The 13860-nt window shown below is 37.9% G+C and overlaps 1 protein-coding gene across 1 annotated transcript in view; it reads right to left on the bottom strand.

Moving 5' to 3' along the window:
* The window catches only part of map2k5 (mitogen-activated protein kinase kinase 5), a 57212-nt gene extending 44053 nt beyond the window's left edge, over positions 1-13159 (bottom strand). The window contains exons 1-8 of the mRNA XM_071489124.1: positions 12692-13159; positions 12315-12363; positions 10490-10557; positions 5976-6045; positions 5163-5203; positions 3663-3730; positions 3484-3532; positions 2104-2168 (exon numbers count right to left, since the gene is read on the bottom strand). Of these exons, the coding sequence (XP_071345225.1) occupies positions 2104-2168; positions 3484-3532; positions 3663-3730; positions 5163-5203; positions 5976-6045; positions 10490-10557; positions 12315-12363; positions 12692-12823 (542 nt within the window). The 5' untranslated portion in view covers positions 12824-13159. The remainder of the gene's footprint in view (positions 1-2103; positions 2169-3483; positions 3533-3662; positions 3731-5162; positions 5204-5975; positions 6046-10489; positions 10558-12314; positions 12364-12691) is intronic.
* Between the last annotated feature and the right edge of the window lie 701 nt (positions 13160-13860).

The following is a 13860-nucleotide window of genomic DNA, read 5'->3' as shown; positions in this document are numbered from 1 at the left end:
GCTCTAATGACCAGTTTAGTTTTTAAGAGGCAGGGAGGCTGAGAACACTAGCATCTGTGCCTTTTCTGTTTATTTTGGTAGTCTGGGAAGCAAAAGTTATAGGGTGTGGACCTGAGATCAAAAGTCCATGTTAATTTTAGTCATAATTAGTAAATGTTATGTTTTTTTATTTAAGTCAACAAAACTCTGGACACCTTAGTGTCATCTTACTCAAAGAAAACATAACATAAACATTTTAGTCCAGTTTTAGTCGACTAAAACACATGACATCTTTTTTTTTTTTGTCATTAGAAGATTTCGGTAAACCCACAGCAAACTGCTTTCAATTAAGATCTCAACCAACTAATTTTAGGCTAAAAAATAATTTAAATGAAAATAAAACACTCTGTTTGATTACATAAACCCTGAGCATCCAGAAAAAAGGAAACCCTACACAATCAAAAGAACCCTGTACAATAGCCCTGCAATATACTCTACCCTTATAATGTTCAGTTTTGTCAGGACCATGCCAATAAAGTGTGGTGACTTTATTCCGTAATTCCGGACTTAGTGGTAGTGTTAGACTGTTATACTAGACTACAGTAACTGTTTACAATAGGTTGTACACTCACATTTAAATAAATTTATGGGGAAAACATTGAGAATTTTTTTTCATATAACACAAGCTAAGTAAAAGACAGAGAGAAGATTTATGTGAAGTGCAGCCATTCAAAGAAAATCTGAATTATGTAATTGTGTATTTAGAAAAACAAATAAAATATCAGTCTATGTAATTTAATCTCCTTTCTTTCTAAATGATGCAAAACGTGTGCCACTAGACATCAAACTGCCACTTAAGAATTCAAATGTCAATTAAAGTCCACAGAGTGAAAGTAAATTCTAATCCAAAAATTCAGTGTGCATACCGACTGTTTTGAGTATGTTTTGTCACTTTCATGTGAATACACTACATACGCAAAACCTGCTGAGAATGTGTGTGTAGCATGAATTTGGGACACAGCATGTGTTGAGGAAAATGCTCAAAGGGCTACATCTTCAAGCTGTTGAAAAGTAAGTCTGGGCTCCTCTGTTTGTCCTGATTTTTCCGACCTGAAAAAGTATCTATGAATTGATGAACGTTTTTTATATTAATTAAAACCTAAATAAGATATCTGAATTGAAATGGACATTACATAAAATAACAGGCAACACCAAAGCAGTGTCAACACCCAGCCTTATTTTTAATACTATTTTTTTTCTTTCTCCTTTCAACCATAGAAATTTCAGCACCAAAGCATATGGATTTTTTGCTGGGCTAAATTGACTGAGAAAATGTTGCACCTGCAATATTGGCCTCCCCCAATGCTGTGTAACCATTTCTAGTGCCAAACTGTTCAGCAATCCTATTTTCCTACTACTATGAGAGACTGACTCTTAATGAAACTACCTCAAAGTCATGAAACAGTAAAAATGTGGCTGGAAAGAAAGGGTTGACAGTAAAAAGTCTTGGGGATTTGCTAGATAGGAAATTTACTGGGTTTGCTGGTGGCTGTGTGAGGCAGACCACTCTGTCAAGTCAAGGTTAGTCTGAGCAGTGATCAATACTTCAATCTCAATAAAACAGCTCAATAGCTAAGGATTGATCATAAGGAGGAAGCACAAGGTGCGGAAGAGAAAGATAAAAGGAGCAACACAAATGCCAACCTTGTCATAATGTTAGCAGGACAGTAATACATTTGTCTCGCCAGAGAGGATGGAGCTCTTCTATTGTGGCAGGTAATAGGCTGCACTATAGACCGATTAAGTCAACTGCTGTCATACCTTACAGCCCCAAATCAATACCATATATTTGCAACCTTCAAACCAGAATAAATAGATGACGGAACAGACACAAAGCGGCCTGACAGATGTCACACCGAACACAGAGATAAATAGACAGACGAAGGGACAGAGGGAGGGTGGTGAAGAATGGAGAAGCCTTCACAGAACCCTACTGCAGAGGGATGTGTGCAATTTAGTAAAAGAAAACTGAGCAGAAATAAATACCAAACCTCATACTCATCGGTCTCAAACAGGAGACACTGACCCTTCATATTTGCACTGTATATAGAGGCAAACACTTACTTGTAAACTGTGCCTCCGTTTCCATGGCCAAGCTGCTCTTGATAGTTGATATCTTGGGCATTTATCTACAGAGCAAGAAACACAGGTATACAATAATTGTCCTTGTTCTTGATGTTATAACATGAAAGACATGTAACTACAGAGTGAGAAAGAGAGAGAGAGAGCGAGCATGGGGGGGGGGATTCGGTCACTGGAGGCTATAAACAAGAAAAGCATTCAGGTCACTCCAAGTTCAGCAACATAAGGAGAGACAACATGGAGACAGAGGGAGGGGAAGAGGAGATCAATACAACATTTGCTGTCCAATTTATAAAAGGACATTGTACTTGGGTGAGTGGGACAGTGACTGATGTAGAGTTTAATAACAATTTGTTTGCTGTTGTCATTCCACTCTACTTTGATAAAAAAGTGTCACGGGCAGGTGATATAATACAGTCCAAGCTGACAAAAGTTTCTTCCTCTTGCCCATTTTTAAATTACTAGTCAACATTTTCCTTTAGGTCAATGCAATGCCTCTAAACAGTGCACTCCAATAATCCTGTAGTTACAATTTGTGAATATATCTAAAATTATTATTATTATTATATATATGTTTTACTTTAAATTAAGTATTAACAGAATATAAAGACTAAGTATCTTCCTTATCCTCACGTAAGTGTGGAATATTTCATAATTAAACTGCAAAGACACTATACATTTATTTCATGAACTTATTTTCACAAATAATTATGTTGTGTTGGTCTTGGTTTTCAAGTTTTAGCATGAGAATTTCTGAAGTACTCTGAATCTCTTCCATTAATACTGTAATTGAAAAAAAAAAAAATCATGCCGAGTGCCACACGTATATTTACATATCTTTGTTCCAATTCACCTCAACTGATTTGATAACATGGCAAGAGGACCCAGGTAAAGACAAAGAGAGGAGATGGATGAAGGGAGAAGGAGAAGGGAGAGAACAGCTCTATTAGTTCACTGTGTTACAGCAGAAACCTGAGAGGCTGCTGGCTTAATTGTCTCCCTGACACACTAGCCACTGTGTGTGTGTGTGTGTCTGTGTGTGTGTGTGTGTGTGTGTGTGTGGGAGAGAGAGTGCAAGAGAGACAGAGTGTGTGTGTGTTTTTATAAACGAGAGAGAGAGACATGGCGGTAGCAGGCTTGATCCTAGCAACCCACAGACCCCCTGCTCCCAGTGTGGTACAGTGAAGAACCAATAACCAGATTTACACTCTTTATAACATACCCACAGTTGGCATCAAAAGAAATCAATACAGGAGCCAACCCACAGTGAGAATGTGCTCTGGTGAGTGGAAACTAGGTGTGAGAGCAGGGGCAGTGAGATAGCAATGATCAAATTCTACTTAAACCAAAACACAGGCTCACCTGCCCATTTGTCAAGATCCTCTTCAGCTCAGCGGATGATTTTTTTAAGCTGCAGGAAGGGACACATCACAGTTTCATTGACCCAAGTATCACAGACATCTTTCTACCCATCTAACAACAAATCAACTGAAGTTTATTCCAGGCAGTGTAACATGCTCCTCAAGCCCCAGCAAGCTCACCTGTTGTTGGCCATGGAGTCTGGGACTGCATGAGTGCAGTCATTGGCTGGGTTAGGTCTTGTATTAACCTGAAGGTGTGCAAACACATAGACACAAATATGAAAGGACACACACATTCACACACACAAATACACACAGACACATACTTAGTGGTCAAGGCCAAAAGACAGACAAGCAGATAGACAGACATATGGTCAGACCCCCTAATGTGCAAGAAAAAAACATGGACTCTCAGTTCAGCCATGAGGTTAATTGGCTTTCGTAGAGAGTGAAGTGAGGCAGGCAAGGAAGAAAGAGGTGTCCACACAGAGGAGGGGAAAGGATGACAGACAGCAGAGAGGAGAGGAGAGGAGAGGAGAGGAGAGGAGAGGAGAGGAGAGGAGAGGAAAAAATATATTTGCATGAAAGTACAGCAATATGCCTTAACATTAGAGGAAGTGACATACACGAAACAAACATGGGCAAAGACATTAATAATGACATGCCTCACTAGGGACATTGTTCTTTACATCTATTCATCTGCATCTATGTTTACTCCAAAGACCTCTCTACTAAACCCAGATATCGAACACAAAAGGAGAGACAAGACCATGTAAAGGCGATACTAAAAATAACTCATTTAATTGAGGTCTAAAGGCCGGTGTGTTGGGTCTACTAAAGCACAGGGATTCTCTCTTTAATTAGTGCCCAGGAAGACCTAATTTAAACAGTGCACAAGACTCTCCTTAGCCAATTACTTTTATATTAAAAAGGGAGAAAAGAGGGGAAAGATTACCAAAGGACTAAAGGTTTTTAGGAAAATATCATCTTCTCAAAACAGACCCTTGACCTTAAAAAAACACTGACACAGTTCAGTAGTTGTTACCAAAGCTCCTCAGAGGATACATTAAATAAAGCACTTTCAGTATTCTGGCAGGGGTGGGGTAATTTTATTACTGAAATGGAGATGGATATAATATGGATCATCTGGAGAGATGGAGGAGGTGTCAAGTCATTTAACCCATGATAATTAGCAATGAGTTTCAATAGCAACATATGCCCAGCATAAAATCGGAAGGTCTGTGGAAGGCCATTTGTAAATGGGAGAGGGGGGCTTGTAATGATAATTTCATGGTTGAACAATAACATCTTCTTACTGCCTGACTCTTTCGTCTAACCAAAACTGATGTTCTTCCTATCATGGAATGAGAGGATCATAATACTCTGGAGGGGGGGTCTCAACACCTTGCTCTTAAATGACTACCCCAGCATAAGAAACAAGAATACAGAGAGATAGAGAAGGTGAGAGATGAGCCCTGCTTTAGCCACAACCAGCCATTGCCATGCATAAACATAGACAAGGGAAGCAAGAGAATGAGTGAAAGAAAAGGAGAGCCTTGACTTCAATTGACATTTCAATAAGTGGAACACAGCGTTACCAATCCATTTGCCTCAACTTCCCTCCCTCCCCTTCCCTCATTCTCTGTGTAAGGCAGCTGAAACAATTATTGAGATACGTACCTTCAGGCCATGTATGTTCCGGATCCCTGGAGTCTTGCCGGCTGAAACAGTAATTGACTAGATTGTAGAACACATCACTGGACCATTTACAAATGTGCTGAAAAGGAATCAGTCCTTTATAAAGAAAAAAAGATGAAATGAAATGAGGGTTACTCTGAAATTAGTTGTAGACAAGAGTGATTGAGATGTTGGGCTCTTGAGACAGCTGGTGGTAGGTAGGAAGGAAAAACAGAATCACAGAGTTAGAGAAGAGAGAAGGAGCTACAAAGACAGAGAGAGGGAAAAGAAAGACAGTCAGACAAAAAGAAGAGTAAAAGCAATAGAGACAGTGAAATATTTCATCACTTTGACCTTGGGGTCTGTATGACAGGTGAGAAAATTATATGAAGATATAGAAAAGGTATATATTGAAAAAGAACTCACAGTGAAAACAAACTTAAGAAGAAACTACACAATGCCAGATAGCTGGGCAAGACTTAGTCTGAATACAAGCTTGCAGTTTCAATGTCCTTGGAGCAAAAGAAATGTAGATTTATAAATGACAGTCATCGCAATAACAGAATGAGCCACTGAATTTTAATGTTGTCCAGAGGCTGCATTGTTATTTCTAGCCACCAAATGTTCCCATTTTCTTATTGTTTGAACACAGCACAAACCCAAATTTCAGTGTAATAGTTTCCGACTGGGAAAGTGTGAATATTTTTATATATTTAAACTCTGTTTGTGATTAATTGTCAGCACATTAATTGCAAAGATGTATTGAGCCTTTCAGCATTTCCAATCCATGATAAACTGTAACATGTCACTCTGTACCTCTTGGAAAAATCTGGAGAGGGTCGGGCAGCAGTCCATTCATGCGTTGTTCGTTCATTGTGTTGCAGTACTAAAGGGGAAAAGAAAATCATACGGTGTGTAGTAACAGTTGAGAACAAGTAGTAGTTTGACACATACTAGAACTCTGTTTCACAAACAAAGGATGAAATCTGAACCAGAATATTAACAGAATAAAAAAACAATCCAACTTAACAACGTAAAACAGATGAAACAAAGCCTTGGTAATTTTTTAGTTTGACTGTGCTCTACACTCACACACAAAAATGTTTATCTAAATGACGTCAGAATTAATCCACAGCGCTCCCAAAAATGGTGGCATGCTGTGCTGAAGTCTGTTGCCGATGAGGACCAATGCCCTGTGGGCTTGTTCTGAAGGAGTGTAGCATTAACCCTTTTCTCCTCCAGGTCAACAGCTCACCAAACACTCATATCCTACAGGACTAACACGTGCACACACACTCTGGAGCCTCTCAGATGCTTGCCAAGGCAATGCAATAATTGATGTTTCAGTTAACCAAACCATCTGTTAAACTGTGAGCGTGTGTGTGTGTGAGATTTAGTGTTTGTGTGACTATGCGTGTGTGGTTTTGTCCCCTCCTTTTTGAGACTTCAACCCAACAAAAATGAACATCAAGACCATACCCTAGCCACAGTTAGACACTTTTAGAGATGTATGTCTTTATGCACTCTGCACATACATGTGTTCATTGTGTTTCCTTTACAAATTAGTATGAACTACCAAGTCATCACGGTGATATGTAAATTTGCTCTCTCATGGTGGGGGAGGGAGGGAGGACGATGGGACTGGCTTGGATGGGAATGGATCAGAATGGCTCCCCAAGTGGCACAGCTGTTATTAAAAGGCCTATTTATCACTGTCAGATCCCTCCTCGCTCCAAGCCCTCTGCTTTCGCCCTCCAGCGTTCTCACTAGGCCACATCTGAACAATGGACCTGATACCAAAAAACATGTAGTGTGTATTGGGGGGTGGGGGGCAGGCTTCATGTACCTTTAATTTTCCGCTCAGCTAGTTTATTGATTAAGGCTGCAATTACCACCTAATCTGTAGTAGGTGTGTTATCAAAAGACATTCTCCATTGTTGGCCAATAACTAAACAGTGTCCGATCCCAAATACCATCACTCAGCCTTAAGGGACAAGTGGGAGAGCAAGAGCAGAGAGTGGGCCTCATCATCATTAGCAGACTAAGGGGAAATGGGAGTAAGAATGGTAGAATTAGAGCCACTACCTCCAGGGGGAGCTGAGCGAGGAATGGATGAGGTCACATGTTTTTTTTAGCTCCTGACACAGGCCAGTCTTTAACTTTGAACAGGGGCGTCTGTCTTTCAAGGTGTCGAACAATGATTAGAGATGCCTCGAAGACCAGTGGGTCTCACAGGAACATGTAGCAATCAATGTTCTCAGTGTGTGTGTGTGTGGGGGGGTACTTTTCACAATAAATGCCCTCTGCAGACTGATGTTAATTAAGTGCTGAATTTGAGCATTAATTTTACTCAGCAATGAGGAGGATTTTTCGTTAGGCAATGTTAAAGCGGGAATCTTGAATGAAAAAAAAAAAAACAATTTTTGTAGTGAAAGCATATTTAAAAGTGTGGTTATACCTAATATTTTAACTAATTATCACAGATATACAAACATGTGCATACGCAAAGCAACCATGAGAGACTCTAATGAATAATTCCACCTTTCACCTAACATGCTGGTTTCCCTTAATTCCTATTAATTTCACATAATGGCTGTCTGCTCACCTGGAATTAATAAAGCTAAAGCAAAATCCACTGGGGTCTCTATGGAGGCCAAATGGCAAACGCAGCAAACAACCACAACAAGAAAAAAAAATCCTCTGAATACAAATGCAAATGACTGCTGAAGTGCATAGCCCTTGCATAAGACATTTAAAGTACTCTGCTAGTGTAATATATATTTTAGGGAGCCCTGTATTTTCCAGGTTATCAGCAGCTTTTCGTACACTTGGCCGTCCCGTGAGAAGTAGAAAACCATTACAGGGCTTCTAGATTTGTTTGCCAAAAAAATCCTTGCAGAAATGGCTTTTGAAATCTGTAGACGAAGCAGTGCAGTGTTGTGGATACTAAATATTTGTGTTGGATAGAGTGAGGTCAGGGTCATAAATTAGTATGCTGGTAATCATCATCTGAATAAACTAGTGTTGGAATAATAAGCTGCTATTATACATTAAAAAACTAAATATCAATGTACATTTATGTTTGTCTGTTCTGCAAAATAAATGTGCATATAGGTACTAATTAATGGGATAAAGTTCACCAATATTTTAATATAAAATTGTATGATGTATCATACAAAATTTGGCTGCCAATGATACTGATGGCTCCAATTATAGTTGTTAATGGTTGTATTGCAGTTGTTTCTCTTCTACTTAAAAAGGCACAGGTATACAACATATCAAACTAATATTACGATAAAAGTACCATTGTGTTTTCTTTTTTTTTTTTTTACACTGCCTTCATTTATGCATTAACATATTCCCTGAAAGAATGGAACAAAAGTACTGCACCATATAATCTACTGTAGCAGTATTTTACTCCCAAATGTGTTTGTTAAATGAATATTATGATATTTTAACATACAAGAAACAAAATAATGTTGGTATTACCAAAAAAATCTTATTGGTAGATCAGTGCTGTGCTGTGATAAAACTACTCCAAGTCAGACAAGACCGACAGCACAACAAGGCAAAATCACCACAGAACCTCAGAACATTTCAGCATGATTTGTGAATAATGAAGCTGGCTGAGGTCAATGCTTTTGCCATCCCTGTTTCACAATGCTCTTCGGCAAGACAGCTGTCTACTTTTGCTTAATCACCCCGCTACCCTATGCTACTTAATGATTAAAAAGCAACCACAAGTGAATGCATGATAAAAATGGACAAAAAACAAGGAGTGTAAATTGTGCCTATGGCTCTAGCAGCATCATTGTGAGCTGATGGGGGGTAAAAGACATCCACAGATGAAAGTAGATTTTGAACAATTCTGCAGCCCAGGGGGGCCGCTCTTTAATGAGGCAAAACTTTAAGTACTGAATAATAAATAATAAAAATTGACAGTTCATTTAGCTTTCAGTGTACCTCGTAGAGAAACCCATTACATGCCATTATTCTTACTGTCCGTGGCATGAACAGTAAGTATGGTGGAATATGAAATTGTACTGCACTAGGTTGGGGAGCTGAATGGGTAATGGAAGTGTGTGTGTGTGGTAGTGTGTGAGTTGCTGTTTTTTTTACCAAAGGTTAAATACAAATAGATGAGGTTTAATTGTTTCAAAATACTTTCTAAGTTTCTGAATTGCAGATAAATACAATGTCAATGTAGAGGTGGAAGCAAGAAGTCAAAATGTGTCAGTCCTATATAGTCATCAGATTCAGATTTTGTTCTACCTGTGCCTCCTAGATGTTATAGCAAGTGTTTGTTTTGTTGAAAGTTTGATGTGCCAAAGTTTTAAGGTGGCTATCTCTAAGATTTTTGCAAGGTGAGAGTTTCTTTAATTGTGCTGCACAAAGCAAAACACAAATACAGGAAAAGCAAAAGAAGGTCCTGGTTACTTTATTTTATTCATATACCCTAAATAGACCCGTTTCAGAGCACTTCACAAGCTCTACAATATACAACACTCACTTAAACCCTTAATTTGGATTTGAACAGCTGCACAAAAAACCCTTAAACAAAAAACATGACTAGGTCAAAACCTAGTATGGTGCATATGGTCAATGTGTGAAAATGATGATGTAGCTGACAACTGTGTAGAACCGCTTTAAAAAAACTAACATCAGGTCCTATTTGCATTCTGCCTAATGTCAGCCAGTTTTAGCCCTTTACCTGTTTGCTCCTTTCCTACATACTCTATACTGTATTTTAATAAAGGTGAATTTCCAGTAAAGCTGTTCTCATTTACATGTTTTTTCTTTCTGTTATCAGACAATGGGACAAGTTTGATATAGTGAGTGAAATGCAGCCCATAAGGACTACATTTCCAAGCTGCGCCAATTCATTTTCAAAGAGCAATGGCCAATGGGAATACTCCAACTCAGTCACCTGGCATTCGGCTAACCAATGGTGGAACTATGATCACTCACTAACTCAGTCAATCAGTCACGTCCGTCAGTCATGGACATTTGCGATTAAAGGGCTGGCCCCACTGTTGCATTCCAGCCAAAAATGTGAGAAAACAGAATGAATAACACAGGGAGTGCTCTCTTTTTAAAGATGTACAGACATGCAGTGAATGCAACATACTGTAGACAGAAATGGCAACAGTGAGGTCTGACCTTAATGTTAAAGTCTTCGTCAGAGCTACATGCTAATGAATTTAACCCCCATGAAATCTGTTACAACATAAAAATGTAACCAAAAATTTGTAGGATGGATGTGTGACATGATGAAAAAAAAACAAAAACAAACAAACAAAACAAATTAGTCTATTTATTTATATACTTACATATGACAACATGGCCTTGAGTTCTTCATCACTTCTTACAGTGATTCTGTCTCCCACCTCATCTTCATCTAAAAACACAGAAGCATTTTAAAACTTGGATTTTAACGAAATAATAACAGCTATCAACACCATAGGCAACACTCAAAGAGGAATATTTTTCTAATATAAACCTGGATTCATTTAGGGATATGAAATAAGATTAGCATCCAGGACTTGTGGTATAGCCAGTTTTCACAGTTACCCCAAAACGTAACACAAAATTAAAGAGACTTTTGTGTCATTACTCAAGGAGTCATACTTCAGACTAAATGCATATTATGAAAACCTTCAAAACAAAGTCATTCTAAGTCACTTATTCTGAAACTGTACATATTAACAATGAGAAACAAAATGAGAGGAAAGCAGAAATACATCTAAATATGAAATGACTTTCATTTGCCAATAACTGTGAAGACATGCATAACATTGCATGTAATGTAAGAAAATTTACAAAGAAAGGCGCTAATACTTTTGCTATTAATAAGCATTGTTTTTCTGCCTTGAAACGAGAACAAACAAAATAGACTGTTACTTTTGCCAGGATATCATTAATTATCCTAAAACCAAACACAAACTATTGTATCCTCACCTATTTTATCCACCAACTTGATTAAATAACAATTATATAAGCATTACTACATGCTACTTAGCATTAATGCTGCTTAAAAACTATTTTATCTGCACAGGAAACTATAGGGCATTTTCACCTGAATAAAGAGAAAAATAACAAAATAGCTTCATCTTGTATATGAGGATTTACAGCAATCTGAAAAAAATCAGTAATATTAATGTGATAAGCACTGATGACAAGGATGCAATCGATTCCTCTACATACAGTAGGCATATACTGTACAGTATTGCATAAAAGTTTCAGACAATTCTGCAGCTTGACAATTAGCCTAAACAGACAGCCAGAGTCATAAAGAACAATCTTCAGCAACAAGAAGAACAAGGAGTCCTGCAGTTGATGGTCTGGGATCCACAGAGCCCTGACCTCAACATCATTAGGTCAGTCTAGGACTACATGAAGAGAAAGAAGACACTGAGACAGCCTAAAACCACAGAAGAACTGGTGTAACTTCTCTAAGATGCTTGGAACAATCTACCTGCCAAGTGCCTGGAAAAACTGTGTGCAAATAGGAAAACTGATGCTGTTTTAAAGACAGAAAATATTAATTTGATTTACTTTTTTCTGTTTACTACACTTTGTATGAAGTTAATTGATAAATAAAAACTATTCAAGTCATTACTTTTGAAGGTATCCTCACTTTGCATTTCGTGGCTAAACCTTTCACACAGTTCTGTATGCCTAAACAGTTAATACTTTAAGGGCTTCCATAGAGTAGTAGGGAGAGTTTTTTTCAGTAACTTGATTTCAGCAGTTGATATTAATGTAGTAAATTATAGGATTAAGGTTTTGTAGTCCAAACTAATTGAATTGTTCAATCTGTGAAATGTTAAGAGCAGTAAAAAGATGTCACAACTATCTGGAGTCTCAATCAACTGTTCAAAATCCAAAGCAGAGACCAGAGAATATTTGTCATTATTTTATTACTTCTGCTTGAAAAATGATGATTGAGAATAAGATGATTAATGGATTACAAAAATATTTGATTATTTTTCTTTCAATTGACTAATTGACCAATCAACTAATCATTTCAGCTCTACTGAGGAGCTATAAGAGTACGGTGATGTATTACACGCCTTGTCATTCTCCAAATTGAATGCTGTGTTTGAATAACAAGTTTCAGCAGCAAAGCAATAGAAACTTCAAAATGACACTTACATTCAAAGGCCGTGACAGTGGCTTCAGGCATGACATCTCTGATTGCGACCTGAAATGTTTGGTAGAGTGATTTAAAACAGGGACAATGACATACATACAGAGCTTAAAATAGTAGACTGATGCAGAGAGCTGGTTACGGTTAAGGAAGAAACACAGACCTAATTACATTCACAAATATTAACGCTTAAAGTTGGGTCACAGTGTTGTAAAACTAACTTCAGGGTTGTATACTTTGGTTTGGTTCTGTCAGAAAACAGAAACTGTCAAATTCAAACTGTATGCATTTCACTGTACAGCTGTTTTTAGGTGAAAACCTGTAACATGGAGTGGAATAAAGGGGTACAGTTAGCTGGCTCTGTAGCATCTTGAAGACTCACCAGCAAGTCATTGAAGTTCAGAAGAGATGGACAGTCGACAGACGAGTCCATGTCCCCTAAAGGCGTCTTTATACGGATCACTATTGCTTCGGTGTCCATTGCGAGGAGATTATTTAAATCAAGTATGAACATAAAGAGGCAAAATTAAGCCTCATAATAACACTTGACTGGCTGTCTAAGCTAGCTAAACGAACTAATTTCCTGCAGTGGTTTGCTAACGACACATGCTAGCATCCTGCTCAGCCCAGACTCCTGTGATAAGTGATGCGAAGATATTAAAACGTTAACCGTTGAGCTCAGTAACTGCCGACACCGGAGTCACGACATAGCTGCTTGAGAGGTTTAACTTTAACTGTAAATATATTTTCTCCCGCTCTACGAGGCAAAGTTTGACAATGTATTATCTGAGATGTTTAGCCATGCAGCTAGTTTCGAGGAAGCCACAACTGCAGCGTTTCCGAATCAACATCCGCTCAGGGCATTTCAAAATAAAAGACCTCCATCTATGTACCAACTCAAAACATTGATGCTTTTACTGTCTAGTAAGAGGCCTGACCTACAGTTGCCAATCTTGTATTACCGACTATGTGGTAAAAATGATGACATGTACGCAGTAAATGTAGGTTGATGTGCCACTTAACCAACAGAACTGGTCTGTATTCAAATCTACATATGCATGTCTGCATATGTTAAAGCACTTTTTTAAATTTGTATGTAAAATCATTTATCTTATTGCCAGTCTGACCTTCTGCTTCCTTTTCAAAAGGAGAAATTGTCTAGGTTTCCTATCATGCCAGTAAGAATTTGAAAATATTTTTTTGTTATATATATTATATATATATTATATATAAATACTAAATTCAAAAACAGTTTTTAATGTTTCATTTAACTTATTGGAATGTGAATATATTGTGATTTGTGTCACTTGTCATTATTCACTCCTGACAAAACCAAAATGTCATCCCAGTTATGAATGCGCATTAGACAAAAAAAGTGTTAGACTGAAAAGCTTTGCAAAGAAAAGTGCACGAAGGCAACACACAAGATGTGTCTGCAACTCAGCCTTTTATACTGAAGTGGAATTATTGAACGCTCCATCAAAAAGGATTGTCGCCACCTTGGACTGCTTTAGCTTTTCATGACACTGATGTCACATCAAGTTTGATGAG

Source organism: Trachinotus anak, unplaced genomic scaffold (assembly GCF_046630095.1).
Source record: "Trachinotus anak isolate AG129_WGS33_773 ecotype Australia unplaced genomic scaffold, CSIRO_AGI_Tana_v1 ptg000011l, whole genome shotgun sequence".
Classification (NCBI taxonomy): Eukaryota; Metazoa; Chordata; class Actinopteri; order Carangiformes; family Carangidae; genus Trachinotus; species Trachinotus anak.
This window is presented reverse-complemented; position numbering and strand designations above follow the sequence as displayed.